The sequence below is a fragment of the Mesoplodon mirus genome (genome assembly GCF_964341445.2).
Source record: "Mesoplodon mirus genome assembly, chromosome: 13".
Lineage (NCBI taxonomy): Eukaryota > Metazoa > Chordata > Mammalia > Artiodactyla > Ziphiidae > Mesoplodon > Mesoplodon mirus.
Window position 1 is genome coordinate 24,284,194 of NC_138989.1, and position 19,826 is coordinate 24,304,019.

The 19,826-nt window shown below is 44.3% G+C and overlaps 1 protein-coding gene across 6 annotated transcripts in view; it reads left to right on the forward strand.

Moving 5' to 3' along the window:
- Positions 1-400: 400 nt before the first annotated feature.
- Positions 401-19,826, forward strand: part of RNF185 (ring finger protein 185) — a 28,299-nt gene continuing 8,873 nt past the window's right edge. Inside the window, exons 1-5 of one of the 6 annotated variants that reach the window (XM_082641663.1) lie at positions 401-552; positions 4,098-4,255; positions 5,906-5,949; positions 15,362-15,584; positions 18,380-18,398. In XM_082641663.1, coding sequence (XP_082497789.1) covers positions 15,409-15,584; positions 18,380-18,398 — 195 coding nt within the window. In that variant the 5' untranslated portion in view covers positions 401-552; positions 4,098-4,255; positions 5,906-5,949; positions 15,362-15,408. The remainder of the gene's footprint in view (positions 553-4,097; positions 4,256-5,905; positions 5,950-15,361; positions 15,585-18,379; positions 18,399-19,826) is intronic. The other 5 variants (XM_082641665.1, XM_082641664.1, XM_082641667.1 and 2 more) reach the window with 5 other exon arrangements.

A 19,826-nucleotide genomic window follows, 5' to 3' on the forward strand; every position in this document is an offset into this window, starting at 1 on the left:
AGAATTTCCCCTTCTCCCCCATTTATTTAATCATTTCTTTATTTATATCAGTAAACAGTCATTGGGTTATAATTTTATTCAGTTATATTCTGTTACTATCATTATGTATTTTGCTCAAATTGCCCAGATTTGGCCAGTGGGATCTCCTTCAAGTTAGCTTCTGTGTCCTATGACATATTCCCATCATTCTGATTCCCATCATCCTTACACTCTGTTCCAACAAAAATGTTCCAAGCACGTCTGGGGCTTTCCATGCCCGGACTTAGGCTTTTTAAAAAGCTGCCAAACGGTCCCTGTGTTTTTCCGCTTCCTGCCAGCAGGCGGAACCTTAGAGCCCAGTATCTGGGGCCGAAGCACTGGGGCGCGGACCAACCTTTTCCGGTTGTGGCCGGAAGTCTCCGGAGCGCGGCGGCTCTGAGTCAGCTGACCAGGGTCCGCGTAGGAGGAATCTGAAGTCCGGCCGGCCGGACTGACCCAGCCAAGGGGCTGGCTGGGCGGCCGACGGACAGACAAGCTGGGGCGGCCTCGGCGGCGTTAGCTGAGCAGAGGCAGGTACATGAGGGGTTGGGGCGGCAGGTGGGGGCCGTCCAGGTTGAGGGACGCGGGCGGGGACCGGGTTCCGCCTTTCAGCAGGCCCACGGGCTGCGACACCTGAGCCCAGGAGCACAGAGACAACAAGTCCAGCTCTGGCCCGGGCCATTCCCCCCAGAAGGGAGGTCAGGCTTGTATTGTGGTCTTTCGTCCAGTGATTACAGTTTGGGGAAACTGAGGCCCCAAGTAGGGAAAAGGCCCCCACAAGCTCTCCTTTCCAGGCAGGGACTCACTCTAACTCTGACTTCCAGTCGAGGCCGCCTCTCTCATGTGGAGGTGCTTTTAATGAGTTTGCCCCGAGTGGAGAGGCCGAGGCCCGGAAGCGCGCTGAATAGAGTTGGGCTTGGGAGTAAGAGACCCGACTTTGAGACTTCGTCGCTGACAGCCAGTTGTGCTTTATGGGCCAAATCCTTTCCCTGTGTCGGGCCTCAGTTTCCTCATTTGTAAAACAGGGCAATGTATCTCTAAATATGGTTTTCACAGCCTCTGCTTTGAAATACCCTACGGTGCATACTTCACAGTGCAGGACTCAAATAAGACTCTGATTTAGAATCTGGGTCGGAACCAGGGAAACTACATTTTGAACATGCTCCTCGGGGGTCCTCTGCATACCGGAGTTTGAAGCCCAGTGATCCTAAGTGCTTTCTTGCTGTGAGTTCTAGATATGCATTCTTTGCCTTGAGGCAGCTGGAACTTGTTCAGGATCTTTGGGGGGCGAGGGGGTGGCTGGCGAGAATGTTTAGCCCAGAAAAGCGAGCAATGGAAGGGAAAACAAAACAAAAAAATCTCATCAAAAACAGAAAAGATTGTTATGGCGAAGAGGGCTTCCACTTCATCTTTGCGGTTGAAAGAGGCAGAAACTAGGATCAATAGGTGGATTCTACAGGAAGACAAAATTTTGATTTAATAGAAGAACTTAATGCTGGCCACAGGTGACCAGCAATGGAATGGATTGCCTCCAGAGGTAGTGAACTCCCTGTCAAAGGAGTTATTAGATGGAGGTCCCTTCCAACTTGAGAGTGTCTAATTCTGAGTAGTTACTTTGAGTCTTTCTGGTGCTGCCTTCTTTTTTTCTGACCTCTTTTCTTGACATCTCCATCCCCCCAGCCTACATCTCTAGAAGTGAGGCCAGTGGGTTTGAACTTATGTCATCTCTTCCTTGTCCTGTGTACCATCCTTCTTTTCAAGGACTTTGGAATGGCCTATCTGATAAGGGCTCCTTAAATGTTTGTTGAATGAATAACTAAGCAGAGTCCCCACCCCATCAGTTTGTAGCTTATTTTCTTAGAATAACTTGGAAATGAATCTGAAGACTTTGATGAGAAGAAGCCAGTGAACTCTTTGGACTCACAGAGCTGTAGAGCATGGGTTGGAAGGAGACTGTTCAAGCCAGCCTCCCCCAGCTCCAGGACATAAATCCCTCTTTAATCCTCTCTCCAGCAGTGTGTTGTTATAGATGTTGTGTCTACTGAGAGAGTTTTTGCAATCTGTTGGCTAACTTCATCAACATTTAAAACCATTCCTGTAATGTACTTGACTTGCCAGTTCATCCTCACATGTAATCTGCACATAATGCTTCTAGCATATCTTTAGTTTTCTAATTAAACATCAGAGCTCCTTATTTTGTGATTTACAAAACTCCAAGCAGATCACTTTTTAGAAACCTGTTAGAATGCTTATGTTGCCCTATAGAACAGAGGTTCAATATTGACCCGACCCTGCTGGAATGCCCCGGCCAAAAAAAGGTTGGGTTTGAACCAAGACTTCCTGCCTGTGTTTATCTTCCTCCCTTTTTTGTTTGTGTTGCCTAGGATGTAAAAAAAGTTGTGAAATGCTTATTCAGATATTATCCAGGTGTTGAGTAAAATGATTGTAATTTAGTGGTGTCTTTAAAACTTCTCAATCTGAAATTTTCCTCTTAAAAAAGTACCTAAATCAGCATTTTAGGAAAATCGAACCAAGTTTCTATAAATAAGGTTTTATTGGAACACAGCCACACCCTTTAATTTACATACTGTTTTTGGCAGCAGAGTTGCCCCAAAGACCATATGGTCCGCAAAGTCTAAGTCTAATGTACAGTGCTTTTCAGAAAAAAAATTGCCAACCCCCTGACCTGCTCCATGTACTTTCTTTTTTACTTTCTATTTTGAAATAATTTTAGACTTCCAGAAAAATACACAAACTTCCTGTATACTCTTTACCCAACTTTCCCTAATGTTAACATTTACATAACCATAATAACATTGTCTAATAAATTTAGCATAAATACTACTAACTAAGCTATAGGCTTTATTTAAGTTTTGCTATTTGTCCCACTAATGTCCTTCTTCTGCTCCAGGATCCAATCCAGTTTCCCACATTGCATTTAGTATCAAGTCTCCTTAGTCTCTTAAACCTGTGACAGTTCCTCAGCCTTTTTTGTCTTTCATGACTAAACTTTTGAAGAGAACTGGCCAATTATTTTGTACACTGTCTCTCAAATTTATTTTTTTGAGGTAGAATTCACGTATCATAAAATTCACCATTTTAAAGTGTGAATGTTCACAAAGTTATGCAACCATCACCACTGTCTTAATTCCAGAACGTTTTCATCTTCCGAAGAAGCCCTGTACATGTTAGCAGTTTCTCCCTAGTCTCCCCTCTTCCCATCCCCTGGCAACCACTAATCTGGAATCACATGTATGTGGCCTTTTATGTCTGGCTTCTTTGATTAAGCATAATGTTTTTGGGGTTCATCCATGTCATAGCATGTTTCAGTACTTCAGTCCTTTTTATGGCTGAATAATATTCCACTGTAGGGATATACTGTGTTTTGTTTATCCATTTGTCAGTTGATTGACATTTAAGTTGTTTCTGTCTTTTAGTTGTTACGACATGCTGCTCTGAACATTCATGTACAAATTTTTGTTTGAACATATTTTCAGTTCTCTTAAAAGTGTTTACCTAGGAGTGAACTTGCTGGGTCATATGGCAACTCTATTTTTAACTTTTTGCCTGCCGAACTGTTTTCCACAGCAGCTCACCATTTTACATTTTTTTTTAAAATTATTTATTTATTTATGGCTGTGTTGGGTCTTTGTTGCAGAGCACTGGTTCTAGGCATGTGGGCTTCAGTAGTTGTGGCACACAGGCTTAGTTGCTCCACAGCATGTGGGACCAGGGATTGAACCCACGTCCCCTGCATTGGCAGGCGGATTCTTACTGCGCCACCAGGGAAGTCCACCATTTTACATTTTCATTAGCAATAAATGAGGATTCCATTTTCTCCACACCCTCTTCAACATTTGTTATTGTCCTTTATTATTATTATTTTTTTCCACTCTAGTGGGTGTGAAGTGGCATCTCATTGTAGTTTTATTTGCATTTCCCTAAGGCTAGATGGTGTTGAACAGCTTTTCACGTGCACATTGGTCATTTCTTCTTTGGAGAAATGTCTATTCAAATCCTTTGCCCTTTTGTAATTGAGTTACTTGTCATCATGTATAATTTTACATGTAAATATTCAGAGTTTGCAGATCCCCTGAAGCCCCTTGAAGTAATTCATTGAGAGCTGAACTGCAAAATCGGAGGCAGTGCCAGTAACTCCGTGACCTGATGGCAGTTGGATTTGGACATGTTGAAGTGCAGAGTGAGTTGTACGTCTGAAACTGCTGACCACTCAGAGGTTGGTTCAACCCCAACCACTGCTGACCATGCAGAGCTGGGGGGGGCCATGTCAAGTGAAAAGGGTACTACAGCATCATCCCAGATGTGATAAGACCACTAGGAGATCCTGTAATTTGGGAGCTACTCTTGTGTTTGTCTGGTCACAGGCAGGGAGTCGAGGAGTCAGTGGTAGTTGGAAACGCTCGGGACTGGTGATGGCCTTGGGCAGCTGCCTGAGGTGGCAAAGCTACCAGTGCACCCACGCTTCTCTTGACCCCAGAGCATTTGGCTCTAACTAGACTGTCTTGAAAACACACACACTCAGACACACATACCCCAGTAATTGTAACTGTGAAAGTAATATGTGCTCATATTAGACATTTTGGAAAATACAGGAACTGCCCTAGAATTTTCTGCAGCAGCTGAATCATTTACATTCCCACCAAAAGTGCACAAGGGTTCTGATTTTTCCACCTCTTCACCAACACTTGTTTTCTGTTTTTTTTTTTTTAATAGTAGCCATCCTAATGGGTATGAGATGGTATCTCACAGTTTTGATTTGCATTTCCCTAATAATTAGTGATGTTGAGCATCTTTTCATGTTGTTATTGGCCATTTGTATATGTTCTTTGGGGAAATGTCTATTCAAGTCCTTTGCCCATTTTTGAATTGGATTGTTCATTTTTTTATTGTTGAGTTTTAGGAGTTCTCTATGTATTCAGGATATTGATCCCTCTGATATATGATTGGCAGATATTTTCTCCCATTCTGTGAGTTGCCTTCTTACTCTGTTCATAATGTCTTTTTTTTTGGCTGCGAGGCTTGCAGGATCTCAGTTCCCCAATCAGGGATTGAACCCGGGTCACAGCAGTGAAAGTGCCAAATCCTAACCACTAGACCACCAGGGAACTCCGCTGGTCTATCTTATAAATGCTCTCCTGATGGTCCTCCTTGGGACCTCCTGTTGAAAGGAGAAGTGAGATCATTGTTTTTGTCAAGTATATGCTGATGTTATTAAAACTCTTAGAAAGTTTTCTCCTTAGTTGGTTAAACCTTGTCGACCTTATTCATTTTCTTGGTATTCTACCTTTAGAGTATTTCAGAGGCCTTCAACTCAGCCGCAAATAAAATTTGAATTAATAAGATTTTATAGAATCTGAATTTAATAAGAATTTACTGACTGCGTGAAAACAAAAGCAAAACTCTCACTTTGAAAATTTCTCTGATGACGAAGGACAGACGCAATTACCCCATTTGCAGGTGAGGACCCTGGCATAGTTGAGTGGCAGAGCTGAGCATCAGACTAGGTCCTCTGGCTCCAGGTTTGTCCTCTCACTGTATTATACTCGAAATTTACAGCCCTTAACTAGGATCTGTCCAGTCTGAAGAGCTTCCTTTAATACAATATTTTATCCAGTTATATTGGTTTGAATTGAAATTGGCAAATTCCCATCATTTATTGACATACATTTATTGAACATGTACTCTGTGTCAGGCACTGTGCATGTGACTCCAGGATGTGTCTAACTAGAGTGAGCAAGACAGTTCAGTGAATAATTAATCCTCTGTGTGAGTAGCATAATCTCTAATACAGGTCAGTACTAATTTGGGGAAACCTGAACTTCTTCTGGTTGCATATCCCTGATCTTTTTTTTTTCATTTGTTTAAGAGTTTTGGACAAACAATACTTAAGAAAAAATTACTCTGAAACAGGTATGTAACATTTCCAGTTCTGAAAAACATCACTGAAGAATGTCTTGTTCTTTTAGGACACTGATTTTCTACAACTTTAGTTGGCTACATTGACTCATCTTGAGTTGTGCACTTCTAAGCACTCCTGGGCATCAGAGCCATCAGCCCATGCACATTTATGAGGTGTTCTTTTTTTTTTTGCGGCACGCGGGCCCCCCGCCACGGAGCACAGGCTCTGGACGCGCAGGCCCAGTGGCCATGGCCCAGGAGCCCAGCTGCTCCGTGGCATGTGGGATCCTCCCAGACCGGGGCACAAACCTGTGTCCCCTGCACTAGCAGGCGGACTCCCAACCACTGAGCCACCAGGGAAGCCCTATGAGGTGTTCTTGAGGTGTCTAGCCCTGTGCTGAGCAAGGCACCTGGAAGCTGGGTCTGGGCTTGAGGAGATAGACACACAAACAGATCACTGAGGTACTTAAGCACATTGGCTTAGGAGTTGAAAACTTTGCCTCTGACTGGCTCTGTGACCACGGGCAAGTGACCTAACTACTCTGTGCCTTAATCTAACATCCCAGGGGATGCTGAAGATGGTAAGCAGTGTTTACCTCAAAGGCAGGTTGTAACGATTAAATGAGATGATTCATGTAAAGGGCTGAGCAGAGTGTTAGCTGATGTTATTTATAGTGATAATAGATACAACAAGTGCCTCCTGATTTTGACACTTTTGGGGAAAATCTGATTTTGCCCAGATCAAACTGTCCTATTCTGGATTTCCTCATACACAGTTCTGATGTCTCACCTACAATGCCTTCAAGAAGCGATGCTCATTCAGAAAGGGAAGTTGTGACTCATTCATTCAGCAAGTTAACCAAATACCTGCTGATTGCATAGCTCCCTGGGGAGTATAAAGAAGCAGTTAACACCTTCATTGTACTCTCTGAGACCTCACAGTGGAGGAGCGATTAACATTTCTTGAACACTTAACTATGTGCCAGGCACTGTGCTAGTCCCTTACTGTTTTACCTCTTTAATCTCTACAACTATCTTGTGAGGAAGGTAATTGCCCCATTTAACAGATGAGTAAAAAAAGGGCTTGGAGAGAAAATAATGACTGAAGTCACAAAGTAGTGGAGCTGAGATTTGAACCCAGAGCCATCATATTCCTCTGTGCCATGATAATTTTTTTAAGTTAATTAATTAATTTATTTTTGGCTGCGTTGGATCTTCATTGCTGCGCGCGGGTTCTCTCTAGTTGCGGCGAGCAGGGGCTACTCTTCATTGCGGTGCACGTGCTTCTCGTTGCAGTGACTTCTGTTGTTGCGGAGCATGGGCTCTAGGCATGTAGGCTTCAGTAGTTGTGGCTTGCGGGCTCTAGAGTGCAGGCTCAGTAGTTGTGGTACACAGGCTTAGTTGCTCCATGGCACGTGGGATCTTCCCGGGCCAGGGATCAAACCTGTGTCCCCTGCATTGGCAGGCGGATTCTTAACCACTGTGCCATCAGGGGAGTCCCTGTGCCATGATAATTTTTTAAAAATATTTATTTGTTTGCTTATTTTGGTTGCGCCAGGTCTTAGTTGCGGCAGGCAGGCCCCTTAGTTGCGGCTCCAAGATTCCTTAGTTGTGGCTCCCTGGCTCCTTATTTGCGGCACACGGGCTCCTTAGTTGTGGCATGCAAACTCTTGGTTGCGGCACGCATGTGGGATCTAGTTCCCTGATCAGGGATCGAACACAGGGCCCCTGCATTGGAAGTGCGGAGTCTTATCCACTGTGTCACCAGGGAAGTCCCTGTGCCATGATAATTTTTAGGGACAAAAGTCCATAAAAGGTTAAGGAACATTTTAAGACAGTGATACAAGGAATGACAGAAGGCAGCTTCTTGGATGACCCTCGAAAGTTTGTGCTGGGGTAATCCGAATCCTACTTCACCCTTACTTATGAAACCTGGTAAACTTTAAGAAAAATAATTGAAGCTTAAAACAAAACAAACAAAAACACTTTTGATTTAGAAATAATGGAAAATGGGACTTCCCTGGTGGTCCAGTTGTTGAGATTCCGCACTTCCACTGCAAGGGGCTCGGGTTCGATCCCTGGTTGAGGAAGTAAGATCCTGTATGTCGCACGCGCGCGCACACACACACACACACACACACAGAGAAGAAAAAAGAAATAATGGAAGACAATGCGAAGAAGTAGGAACAGCTGAGCCTAGAATTCCCATTCAGATACGTGTTACGTTTGGAAATTATCATCTCTAGGGCCTAGCATAGTGTGTGGAACATAATGGATTTTAATAACTAATTAGCGAGTGAATTCGTGAATTTAAAATATCTTCCCAAACTGCCAAAACTACCCTATGTTTCTCATGCTACTTATGCATTCTCTTTTGAAAACATACATATCATTGGCAAAGATGGGGGTAACAAGCACGCTTATGTATTTTTCATGGGACTAAAAATTGGCACATCCTTTTTGGAGGGTGCTTGATACAGAATTACAAATACAGATACCCTTTGACCCAGTAGTTCTACTTCTGGAATGTGTCCTAAAGATATAGTCTAGTACCATTGGTTTCCAGGGCAGGGAGCAGGATGACTAGGTTCCAGGGATGGGAAAGAGAGACTTTTCAGTCTATATCCTTTTGTACCTTTTGAATTGAGCTATGTGAATGTGTTACTTATTAAAAATATAACTCAATAAAATTTTAAAATGTGAAAATTTCTGAGAGAATTATTATACTAAGGCTCATCACACCTTAGTGTAGATTTCTTTAATCAGATTGCTTTCCTTTTTGTCCCCTACTGAGATCTGACGATCTGGGACCTTTAACATCTTCCCATATTTTTTCTGAGTCTTAATAACATAGTACTTACTATGGAAAAAGTGGAAAGTACAGTTAAGTGTGAAAAAAGCTTTAAAAATGTGCCCATGATTCCGTTATCCAAAGACCACTACAGTTAATATTTGGGCCCCTTCCAATTTTTTTCTGTATCTTTTAACCTGTTAATATCATACAGTATGTTCAATTTGGTATACAATTTTCTATCCTATTTTCATCTAACATTATTTTATATAATTAAAATTCCCATATAGGCAAAATCCTTATGGAAGCATAATTTTTAGTGGTCTTGTAATCTGTCATGTGAATTTACCAGTTCACTTAGCAGGGGATGGGAACTGGATGGGGAGAGAAAGAGACACTGGAATCATGGAACCATTTGGAAGGTTAGGCGGGTCTGGGTTAGGTGGCTCAGCAGACAATGTGAGCCCGACAGGCAGGGGCTGAAGGCATGAGGATTTCCAGGCCTTTCTTCCTGCCTCAACTGCAGCCCTTGCTGCCCTACCACCCCAACATGTTCTCTGGGCTCCAGCCACACTGAACTTGGCAAATTGAGTTATCCACTTGTCCTGTGTGCTGTGTCTCCGTCCTCCCCAGCAAGCCCTGCCCTCAGGCACTCTGTACACACCACTGTCAGCACGCAGCACACTGGGCTGCCTTGTTGGTTTACTTACCTCTATATCCCCCTTTAGACTGAAACCCTTTATATTTGTGTCTTGAATGCCTGGCAAATAGGATCATTAATAAATCTTTGAAGGTAGGTGTGGGGTTAGTTGTACAGATAGGGAGGTTAGAGGATCCCAGAGAAAAAAACCAGTGCAGCCCTAAGGAAAAGAGGCCCTTTGCTCAGCCTCTTCTGTCCTTCTGGACCTGAAAGGCTGTTCAGGTCCTTGGTCCTATACTTGAGAGCCAGGCCTCTGTGAGCTATAGCCTAGGGACCGAAACTCCATTTAGACTCCAAAATTTTAGAGCCTGTTCTGTGTGTTCCAAGTTCCAATCAACTTACTCAGATTTCCTCCCACTCTAACCTTCTGTGAGTGTGATGTAGACGTTCTCAGAATGCAAGTCCCATCTCTGCCTACGTGTGATCCTGCAGCAGCCTAATGAGCAGTGAAGACAGGCTGGGGCTCGCCACCGTTCCGGCAGAAAGCTTCTGTATGAACACGCATGTGCCCACAGGAACAAGACTTCTGCTGGGTCACCTCTCACATCATGCCAGTTATTTATCATCCAAATCTGTAATCTTCATAATTAGAATCACCATTTCCAGGTGCCTCTATACACCCTGGTCCAGGAATTCTTAGAGTTGAAGGGGCAGAGAAGGCAGATTATGAATACCTGCGGTTCTCTAGAATCTGAGAACTGAACACAAGGATACTACAAAGAGATTTCCTCGTGAGGTCACGTTCCCTGGTGATTCCTTGAGGGATATGCAACTCTCATTTTCTCTCCCTTGCTCAGTTCCTGTGAGGTGGGCCAGGCTAGCTCTGGGAAGGTAATAGGAGTGAGGATGCTGGATCAAGCAACTTCAGCTGCCAGGCTCTGCGTTCCTAAGGGATCATTAACTATCACAAATCTGCCTTCGTTCCAGCACCAAATGTGCTGCCTTGGACATCTCAACTTTAAGGATGTTTTTCAAAACAAGCTGTGAACTTGTTTCTTAAATAATCAGCTTTGTCCCAGATGGACCAGGTGCTGGGTGGTCTGAGATCTCAGCAGACTTGTCCCCCACCCCCAAGTTTATCTGACCTCTTCATAGTCCCTGTGGGCTGTAGTTGGGAGTTGGGTATTCTGAAGGACAAGCCCTATGGTTACTGTCCCTCCCAAACTCTGTGCTGTGCTGTATTGCTTTGTGCTTTTGGTAGAGTCTCCCCTTAAGAGCTGATTTTCCAAAACTCTTCATCAGAGGATCTTCTGGAGTGGAAGGTGGGACACTTATTTAAAAATATAGATTCTTGGGCTGTAGCCAGTTCCAGGTCCTATTTAAATCACCGAGGGGGTCTAGGAACCAGATCTCTGGGAGGGTGCCTTGTTTAGGAAAAACAGGCAAGTTTGATGGAGCTCCTTGTTAAGAATTCTTACAATTAGCTCCTATTCTAGACTCCAGGGGTTCAATGTGGTCTTGCTCTTTTTTACCCCCTTCACCCCAGTTGGTAGCACCAGGCCTCGATTGTAGTTGGTACTAGAGATCCTTTGGTTTCACGCATAAATGGATGAGTGGTGAGTTTGCTTTGCACTCACTTCAAAGAACACAGAAGTTAAGAGCATTGCACCGTGAATTTGAGGGAAAACAAAGACCAGGTATTTAATTTTGTAAAGCTGCATGTTAAAGGGGTAACAGGTAAGGGTGAAAAGAGTGCTGATGTGTTGGAAAGTCTGAATTGGGCACAGAATTACATGTATGATGGCCTGGCCTTGGGTAAGTCCTCTAACATCCCTGGCCTGATGTCATCTGTAAAATGGAGTGAGGGTCAGAAGTGGTAGTAGGTGTGAATGTGCTTTGAAAACTAGAAAGTGAATTCAGCTCAGGAGTGAAGGATGGTCAGGGTAGGGACAGGGGCACAGAACCCGCCACAAGAAGGCTACTGTGTGGTCAGGTCCAAATCCATAGGCCCTACAGGGAGCAGGAGAGCTTTTAACAGAATGGCAGCTCAGATAGGCTGAGCCCAGCTTCCTTTCTACTCTGTCCAGTTTCTGAGCCGACTAGGGCCCTCTGTTCTCTAGGGCAGTGTCCCAGTCCTACTGGGCCCATGAGGCTGTGTCCACATTTTGTTGTTCTGTAGGTGCTCAGTGGACAGTCCCCAGGGAAGGCTGCTCATTTCTGCCTTGCTGCCCTGGCGTGGTGAGGTTCCCGTGTGTGAGGGAAGGTAGGAGGTGAGGAGAGGAGGCTCCAGTGACAGGGCCCAGGATATGTAAAAGAGAGGTTATGTGAGCAGCCGGCCTGGGAGTTGACCAAAACCAGTCACACATGCCTGCACCCACTCACTCAGAAGATATTTGCGTGCCTACCAGGATGAAGCTCTAGAGCTCGGGTAGGGACCACATGGTCAGTCGGCTAAGAATTAGAATGAGAGTGATATGGTCTGCCTAGAGTTGGGACATGCAGGCCTGTCCCAGTGCCTGGCCTGATGCATGACTGCTATTCCCTGCAAACTCTGAGTTGACCGATTACTGTCCCCTGGCCATTCCTACCCTGACACCTACCATGACCCTGATTGTCCCCTTAGGCCTGTGTGTAGGAAAATGCACTGTGCAGAGCCTTGTTGGGCCAGTGAGTAGAGAGGGCAGTGAACCAGGTTAAGTGCATGTATGTGCATCTCCCCTGCAGCAGTGGCCCCCTCCTACCTTGGTGGGTCCTCCAGGTCACTGTTTTATCTTATATGGCCACCTTAGCAGCCCTGTAGGAGGTATGACATTCTCATTTTTCAGATGAGAAAAGATACTCGGGCCATTAAGGGATTTCCCAGAGCTACATGGCTAGTCAGTGGTGGAGCCAGGACTTCAATACAGAGCCTTTCAGGACTGGGGAGAACTAGGAACATCAGGGAAAAGAAGTTTTTAAATGTACTGTTATTCTTTTGTCTGATTTTAGAATTCATACAGGTAAAAATGTCAGTTTTATAAACACGGAGGACCTCTGAGCCCCCACCAGTACAGAGATAATCACTATTAATAGTTTGGTATGTTCTTCCACATTTTTTTTTTTTTTTGTGGTACGTGGGCCTCTCACTGTTGTGACCTCTCCCGTTGCGGAGCACAGGCTCCAGACGCACAGGCTCAGCGGCCATGGCTCACAGGCCCAGCTGCTTCGCGGAATGTGGGATCCTCCCGGACCGGGGCACGAACCCGTGTCCCCTGAATCGGCAGGCAGACTCTCAACTACTGCGCCACCAGGGAAGCCCTTCTTCCACATTTTAAAAGACATTTTCTAATATTTATATTCATTATTGTTGTAACAAATATAATATTGTACATACATTTTACAGTTTACTTTTTCAAAAATGTTATTGTAAAAGTAATATCTGCTTGTCATAAAACACTGAAACAGGATAGGAATATAAAATTCAAAGTTCCCCAGCCCTCCTAATCCCAGAAATAACTGTTGATAGTTTAGTGTGTGCCTTGTAGACATTTTCTTTGCAAAATATGTACTCATTTGTGTACTTTATTCTCACCTAAATAAATTCATACACATACTCTTCTGCAACCTGACCTTTTTAAAAAGTATCTTTTATAATGGAAGATTTTCAAGCACACAAAAATAAACTGATGGAATGCACCTCCATTCATCATCCAGCTCCAACAACCATCAACTTCCTTGTTCTTGTTTCTTTTCTCTCTACTTTCACTTTTCCCCCTGGGGTATTTTAAAGCAGATCCCAAACATCTTATTCCTTCATAAATACTTAAGCATATGTATATAGCAGATGAAAAAATTTTAAATATGCCACTATCATACCCAATAAATCTAACAGTAATTCTTTAATATAAACTAATACCCAGGCTAAATCAATTTTTGTCATTCATCTCACAAATGTCTTTTCCAGTTGGATTGTGTGAATCTGGTTCCAGTGAGATCCACATACTGCCAGTGGCTGGTATGTCTCAAGTCTCAATTTGTAACTCCACACCCCACCCATGCTGTTTATTTTTTGGAGAATTTTGATTATTTGTCCCGTAGAAAGTCCCACATTCTGGATTTGCTGAATGCATCTTCCTGGAGTTGTTGAACACATGGATCTATGCCCATATTTTCTGTAACTGGGTAATTTGTTTTAGAGACTTGATTAGAGCTACGTTTTAGGGTGAGGATGCTTTGTTGTTGGTGCTGTATGCTTCCAGATCATATCAGGGGACTGTCATTAAGATCCATCAGTGAACCTGACTTACGGTTGTCTTTCCACATCTATACACATAGTCCTTAATTTTTTTAAAAAATTAATTTTTTTTTAAAGAAACATGTCGGGTGCTTGAACTGGAATGACAAAAGCCATAATGTGGCCCTCACAAGCAGGCTCCACCCTATGAAGAAGAGACCAGATGTATATGGAGAGGATGAAGCACTGGATCATGGGGAAGATCTTGGAACTGAGGCCAACAAGGCACAGTGCTGCTGGCAGCCAGCTGCTCTTCTGGGACACTATGTAAAATGATGTAACTGAGTGAAAAAGTGGTGGTGAGCTGGCCTCCTCTCCCTGCTCATGTCACTGAGCTGCTGTTGTGGTGAGGGATGCTCATGAATCTAGAGTTCTGAGTCTGTTGTGTAGAGAGGCTTCTGGGTCTAAAAGGACTGTGGCTTTTTGGTCCTTATCTCCTGGTACTTTGGAAGCTGAAATCAGGGTGGTCTTCTGGTGCTCCATTGGTGAGTCCTAGACTTGTGGCGGGGCTCAAGAGAGAGAGCGGGTGAGATGACCTGGTGCAGCCGCAGAGCTGGAAGGGGGCACCTGGAGACCATGGAGTCCAGTGCCTCAGTTTACAGATGAGGAAACTGTGGCCAGAGAGGAGAGGGGAGGTTTCCAAGACCAGCTAGCAAGCTGGAGGCTCAACTGCGACCAGCATCCAGGACTCCGATTCTCTGACTGGTAGCCACGTAGCATTTCCCATTTGGAATCTCTGAGGTGGTGAGGGTGGCCAGATCAGGCACTTGATAGATTCTTACTCTGCACCCAGAATTTCTGAGTATCCTTTGGTGGTGTTCTCGTGCTCGTTCTTGTTCAACTCCTGGTGGGTTCTTTGACCTGGAGGTGATAATGAACAGTGGTCTGTTTCAGTATTTGGTGACCAGCTTGGTCTGTGGTGGTACAATGGTGGTTTAAATACAAACTGTGTCACGAGTCCCAGCCTCAGCTCCACATTCATTAGTAAGCTGAGAGGTCTCGGGCTGCAGTTTCCTAAGGGATAAAAGCTCTTCCTTCATTATGTTTGTATTTATCTTTCACTTATGGTAGGTACTACTGGTTTTCTGTTTTCAGCAGTGATATAAGCCTCCTCTTAAATGTTGATAGATTTAGACAAAATCAGGTTGTAGTATTCTAACCTGGCAGAAGGGGAAATGCAAAAGATTGCAGTGTGGAAGACGTTGGACCAGATGACCTTTCTGGTCCTTCCTAGCTTCCTGGGAAGCTTTCATGGTTACAGGGTTTTCCTTGTATTCTGGCGTGCACTGGTCACGACTTTCTGGCCTGAGCAGACTCGGTCGCCAACATAGAGGCCGTCCAAAGTTAGAAGACAGCCTGTGAACTTTCATTCTGATTGAGCATGTATTTATTTATCACCTGGGCGGTTATCCTGGGAGAATGGAAGGACAGGGAGACAGGGTCCTAGTTCCTGTGGAGAGCTGTTCCATGGAGGCTGCTCTCTATTAATGCGGTTCGTTATTTGTGTGGTCCATTCTGGGCCATGTTCATGGGAAGTTTCTGAGTCATTTCTCTCTGGGCAGTGCCCCACAACTGTCATCCTCTGCAGCCTCTGGGAAGTCTACTCAGGGGTTCGGTCATAGTTTGAACTTCCAGACCTGAGAGAATATGGGGGTATTGGCATGGAGACTGCGGGGAGTGGCCTGCAGAAATGGGCAGTCATGGGCTCTCTGCCTTTCAGGATTTCCCTGGGGAGAATCTTCACTCAGAGCTTGCTGACAGCCAAAGATGGCAAGCAAAGGGCCCTCGGCCTCTGCATCTCCTGAGAACTCTAGTGCAGGGGGACCCAGCGGCAGCAGCAATGGTGCTGGTGAGAGCGGAGGTCAGGACAGTACCTTCGAGTGCAACATCTGCCTGGACACAGCCAAGGATGCCGTCATCAGCCTGTGTGGCCACCTCTTCTGGTCAGTACCCCTTCCGCTGCCCCAGAGGACACATGCCATGTTTAGAAAGCTTGTGGCCCTGGACAGCTTTGGAGCAGGTTTTCCACCTATTTTGGGTCCTGGTACACTCAGGCACAAAGGCAGGAGACCTGAGTTCTCATCCCAGCTCTGCTGCTGATAAGCTGAGTGAACTTGGGCAGATCCTGTCCCCACCTTGGGCTCCCTATCCCCATCTCTAAAGTGACAATACTCACCATTTAGTGAGCACTACTCCATGCCACTTGCTGCGCTGAGCCAAGAGGCAGTTACAGCACGATGGTTTTGAGCAAGGACTGTGGCTCCAGACTGCCTTGCTCTGAATCCTGACTCTGCCACTTCCCTCCTGGATAACCTTGGGCCAGGTGCTTCCACACACAGTGCTTCATTTTTTAGGGTTGTTTGGGAGCATTAAATGACTCAGGATATGTAAAAGACTTAGAAGAGCACTAGCACACAGTAAATGTTACATGAGCTATGATCCTAATATTTGTTACCATATTTTATATATATCAAAATGAAGTGGCAGGGTCAGTGTCCATTCCAGCCTTTATGGTTACAGAAGCCCCTTCTGGCTTTGAAAACCTGGGTGAATGTTGAGATTTTTTTTTTTCCCTCTTGATTTTGAGTTGGACCTTGAAGGGCAAATTGGGGTAACTAGAGGGATGAGAATGCCAGCTAGGTGAGGTGAAGAGTGTGTGCCACCCCAAGGCAGGCAATTTCTAGGGACAGGCAGATGTGCTGCTGGGTTCATCTGAGATCTGAAGCTGCTGTATCCCTCTGACAGCACTCTGGATGGGTATTATGGGCTGAAGAGTATTAGGAAACAAGATTGTTAAAGGAGGATTGGGCCAGATTATCAAACCCAGATTTAACTGAGTAGAACATGGAGCTATTGAATGTTTTTGAGCAGGGAAGCGGTGTGAAGAAAGGGTCATTTAAATAATATCTCAGGGAGTTTAAATTGGCAACAGTGAAAAAGATAAATTTATTGGTGAATGAGTAGATTGGGGCAGAGATTTTTTTTTTTTCTGGAGGCTCTTGCCCTAATTTTGAAGTTTTATGCAAAAACTGTTGTCATCAGGACTTCCCTGGTGGTCCAGTGGTTAAGACTCTGTGCTTCCATTGTAGGGGGCGCGGGTTTGATCCCTGATCGGCGAAGTTCCACGTGCCGCGAGGTGCAGCCAAAAATAAAAAATAAAAATAAACAAAAACTGTTGTCATCAACCCTCTCCTAGAAATTGGAAATACTCTAATTTTGTGATTGAGGTATCATAAAACCAGGATTTGAAAGAATGAAGAATTCAGTCAGGGTACCATTGGAAAGAACACAGGTTCTAAAATGAAAGAGATGCTTCCAATCTGAGTGGTTTGTCCTTAAGCAAATCTACTCTCCTCTCTGTACCCCAGTTTCCTTATCTATGAAACAGAGATAGCTGCACTCGCTCAAAGGTTAGTGTGATGACCATTCCGTGACATTGACAAATGAAAAGCTATTTAGCCACAGCTCAGCACAGCACACAGTCGTTGTTTAATGAATGGGAGTAACTGTCATCATTGTTATAATCTGGAACTTTTCCCCGAGGCAAAGCACCCCCACTTCTCCCCCATAGCTTTTGAGGGAAGTTGCCACTGGAGAGCTGCCATGATTTGGAGTGACCTCTGCTCAGTTTAGAATGGAGTTGCAAGCTTAGTGTTGGCGTCAGGTGTCTGTTATGTCCAAGGAGATTGTGTGTCTGGATTGTGAGGCTAAACTGTGGTTCAGTAATTGGGAAAGGAATTATCCTCTGAGTCCAAATTTTACTCAGGTTGAGAGGATACATTATGTGAACGTCAGAAGCCATGTCTGCATTTTCCACTGTCCTGGCATTTGGTAGGCGTGCAGTAGATATTTGTTAGTTGAATGAATGAATGTAGAGAGAAAGAAAAAATTTAAATCTGGAGTTAGAGTAACTTTTCCTTCAATTCTGTAAATGTCATTTTTTGCACCCAGTGCTGGGTGATAGAGGGACAGTAAAATGGAAGTCAGAAGACTTCTGTTTTAGTCCTGATGCTGCAGGCAAGTCGTTTGATGTTTCTGAGTTTGGCTTCCTCATTTGTAAAATGAGAAATTGGGCAGCAATCTCTGTAGTGTACGTCACTAAGCTGGAGGTAGCCTTTTCTGCCAAGCAGTTTCCCCATCTTTCCATTACCTAAAGATGTTTTTACAGTGGACCTGAACTTTTAAGCTGCTTCCTGCCAGCAGAGCTCTCAGGGCTGAGGACAGCCTGAAGATTTTGTAAAACTGAATCTAGATCCACACCTTCCCTGTGAGCCCGAGGAGGCTGTGAACCCACTGAAGTTGAGTCTAAAATAGTGCGTGTGTGTATGTGCATGTGTGCATGAGGATGCCCCTGTGAATTTCTCTGCACAGAGGATCCTTAACTCTTATTGGATTCCTTCAGAGGCCATAACCCCTCAAAGGTCAAGTTGTAGAGAAGCTGGGTCTGGGATGGTCTGGGACCTGGGGGTCTTCACAAGTAGTGGGATCCTGGAGGTGGAGACTGGTGTCTTGTCTCCATTGCTTCATTTTTCCTGTGATTTTAGCTCAGTCTTTTCTAATTTCTGATACCAGTGATCCCCATAGACCCTCAGTGGGGTTGCAGTGCTCCACAGTTCAATCCTGTTTTCCCATTTTTCTCCTCCTACCTTACCCAGTGTTTCTGTTAATGAAATAATTTTTCTTCCTTTCCCCCTTTCTCTTTCTCCTTGATGACTGGTTGCCTTGGGGACTCTGGCAGTTGGCCGTGTTTACATCAGGTAAGATGCATTTCATTTTACTTTGTCTTTCATCAGCTGTGGTTGCACAAGACACCCCTAGTCTCAGGAGACTACTGTCAGAAGCTGCAATCTTCCCTCTTGTGGACTCATTTGCTTGCTTTCCCCCCAACCCTCTTTATACACCTGCCCACTGATAGGCAGTTGATGAAACAAGAGGTCAGTGTTGTACCCAGGAGGGATGCTCCTGACTCTGCTGTTGATGGCCTTTGTGGCCTTGGCAAGCTACACCTCTCTGGGTCTCACTTCCTCATTTGTAAATTGGGTTGGATGTGATCGTATGTTAGGTTTTTATTGTTGAGACTGTGCCTCTATAAAAAGCACCTCCCATCATATCAACAATTCCCCCTACCCTTAAAGGTCTTGAAAATGTTAGGAAGGGGGAAACTTTTTTGGTCTCAACAGAGAGCTTTTATGAGAGGGAAAAAGTCTGTTTTTCCAGCTTCTGATTATTATGAAAACTAGTTAGTAAGTTTTCTCCAAGACCTAGGTGCCTGCTTGGTGGGACAGAGCTGAGTCTGGCACTGACAACTGGCTGTTAATAATCGCTGCCAGCTGTCACCATGGTTGTTGTCAGTGGAGCCCCACACTTGTAGGTGGCTTGGAAATGTGGAGGGGAGGACAAAAGTTCCAGGCTGCTAGAGCCTCAGAATCTTGATGGGAGAAAGAAGCAGAGAAAGTGAGAGGGGTTTCCACTACATTTCAGGGCGGTGCATTCTGACCCCAGTGGAACCTCTAGAACATGTCTGTTCTAAATCTGTAAAGAGCACATAATACTTAAGTTTTCGAGCTTTTGACAGAAAGATAAAGGAAATAGGATATAAAAATCATTAAAGCTGCCTTCTCCTTGGCCCTGAAGTCCTAGATTCACATTTATATGATAAACTACATATCACTGGGTCTAAAGATATAATTTATGCTCTAAGATAAATGTTGAGTGTGTGTGTGTGTGTGTGTGTGTGTGTGTGTGTATAAAATATTTATTTAATGTCTACAAGGACACTAAGGTAATATGTTTTTATCATTTTAAATTTGTTTTTAAGAAGGTCAAGCGAAATGATTTTAATACAACCAGTGAAAGGGCCTGAAAAACCCAAAACAGGACTGTTGTTTTTAATTTTGAAAGAAATAGTTGAATGCAAAAATCATTGAAAGTACATATAAAACACTAAGCAAATTTAGATAATAAGAAAAATCTATCCTTTAGCACATAGTAAATCACCAGAAAATGGTCAGTTTATCTCCAGATGGCTGATGTCTAAGACACATAGTTGTTGAGGAAATGCTGTAAAAATGAGAAACACAGAAAGAAAAATCTGCCAGGGTCATACAATTGATCCATCAGGGAAGATGGAGATTTAAAGTTTGTTCTACCTGCAGCCTGACCTGTGACTGGATCTGTCAGACCTC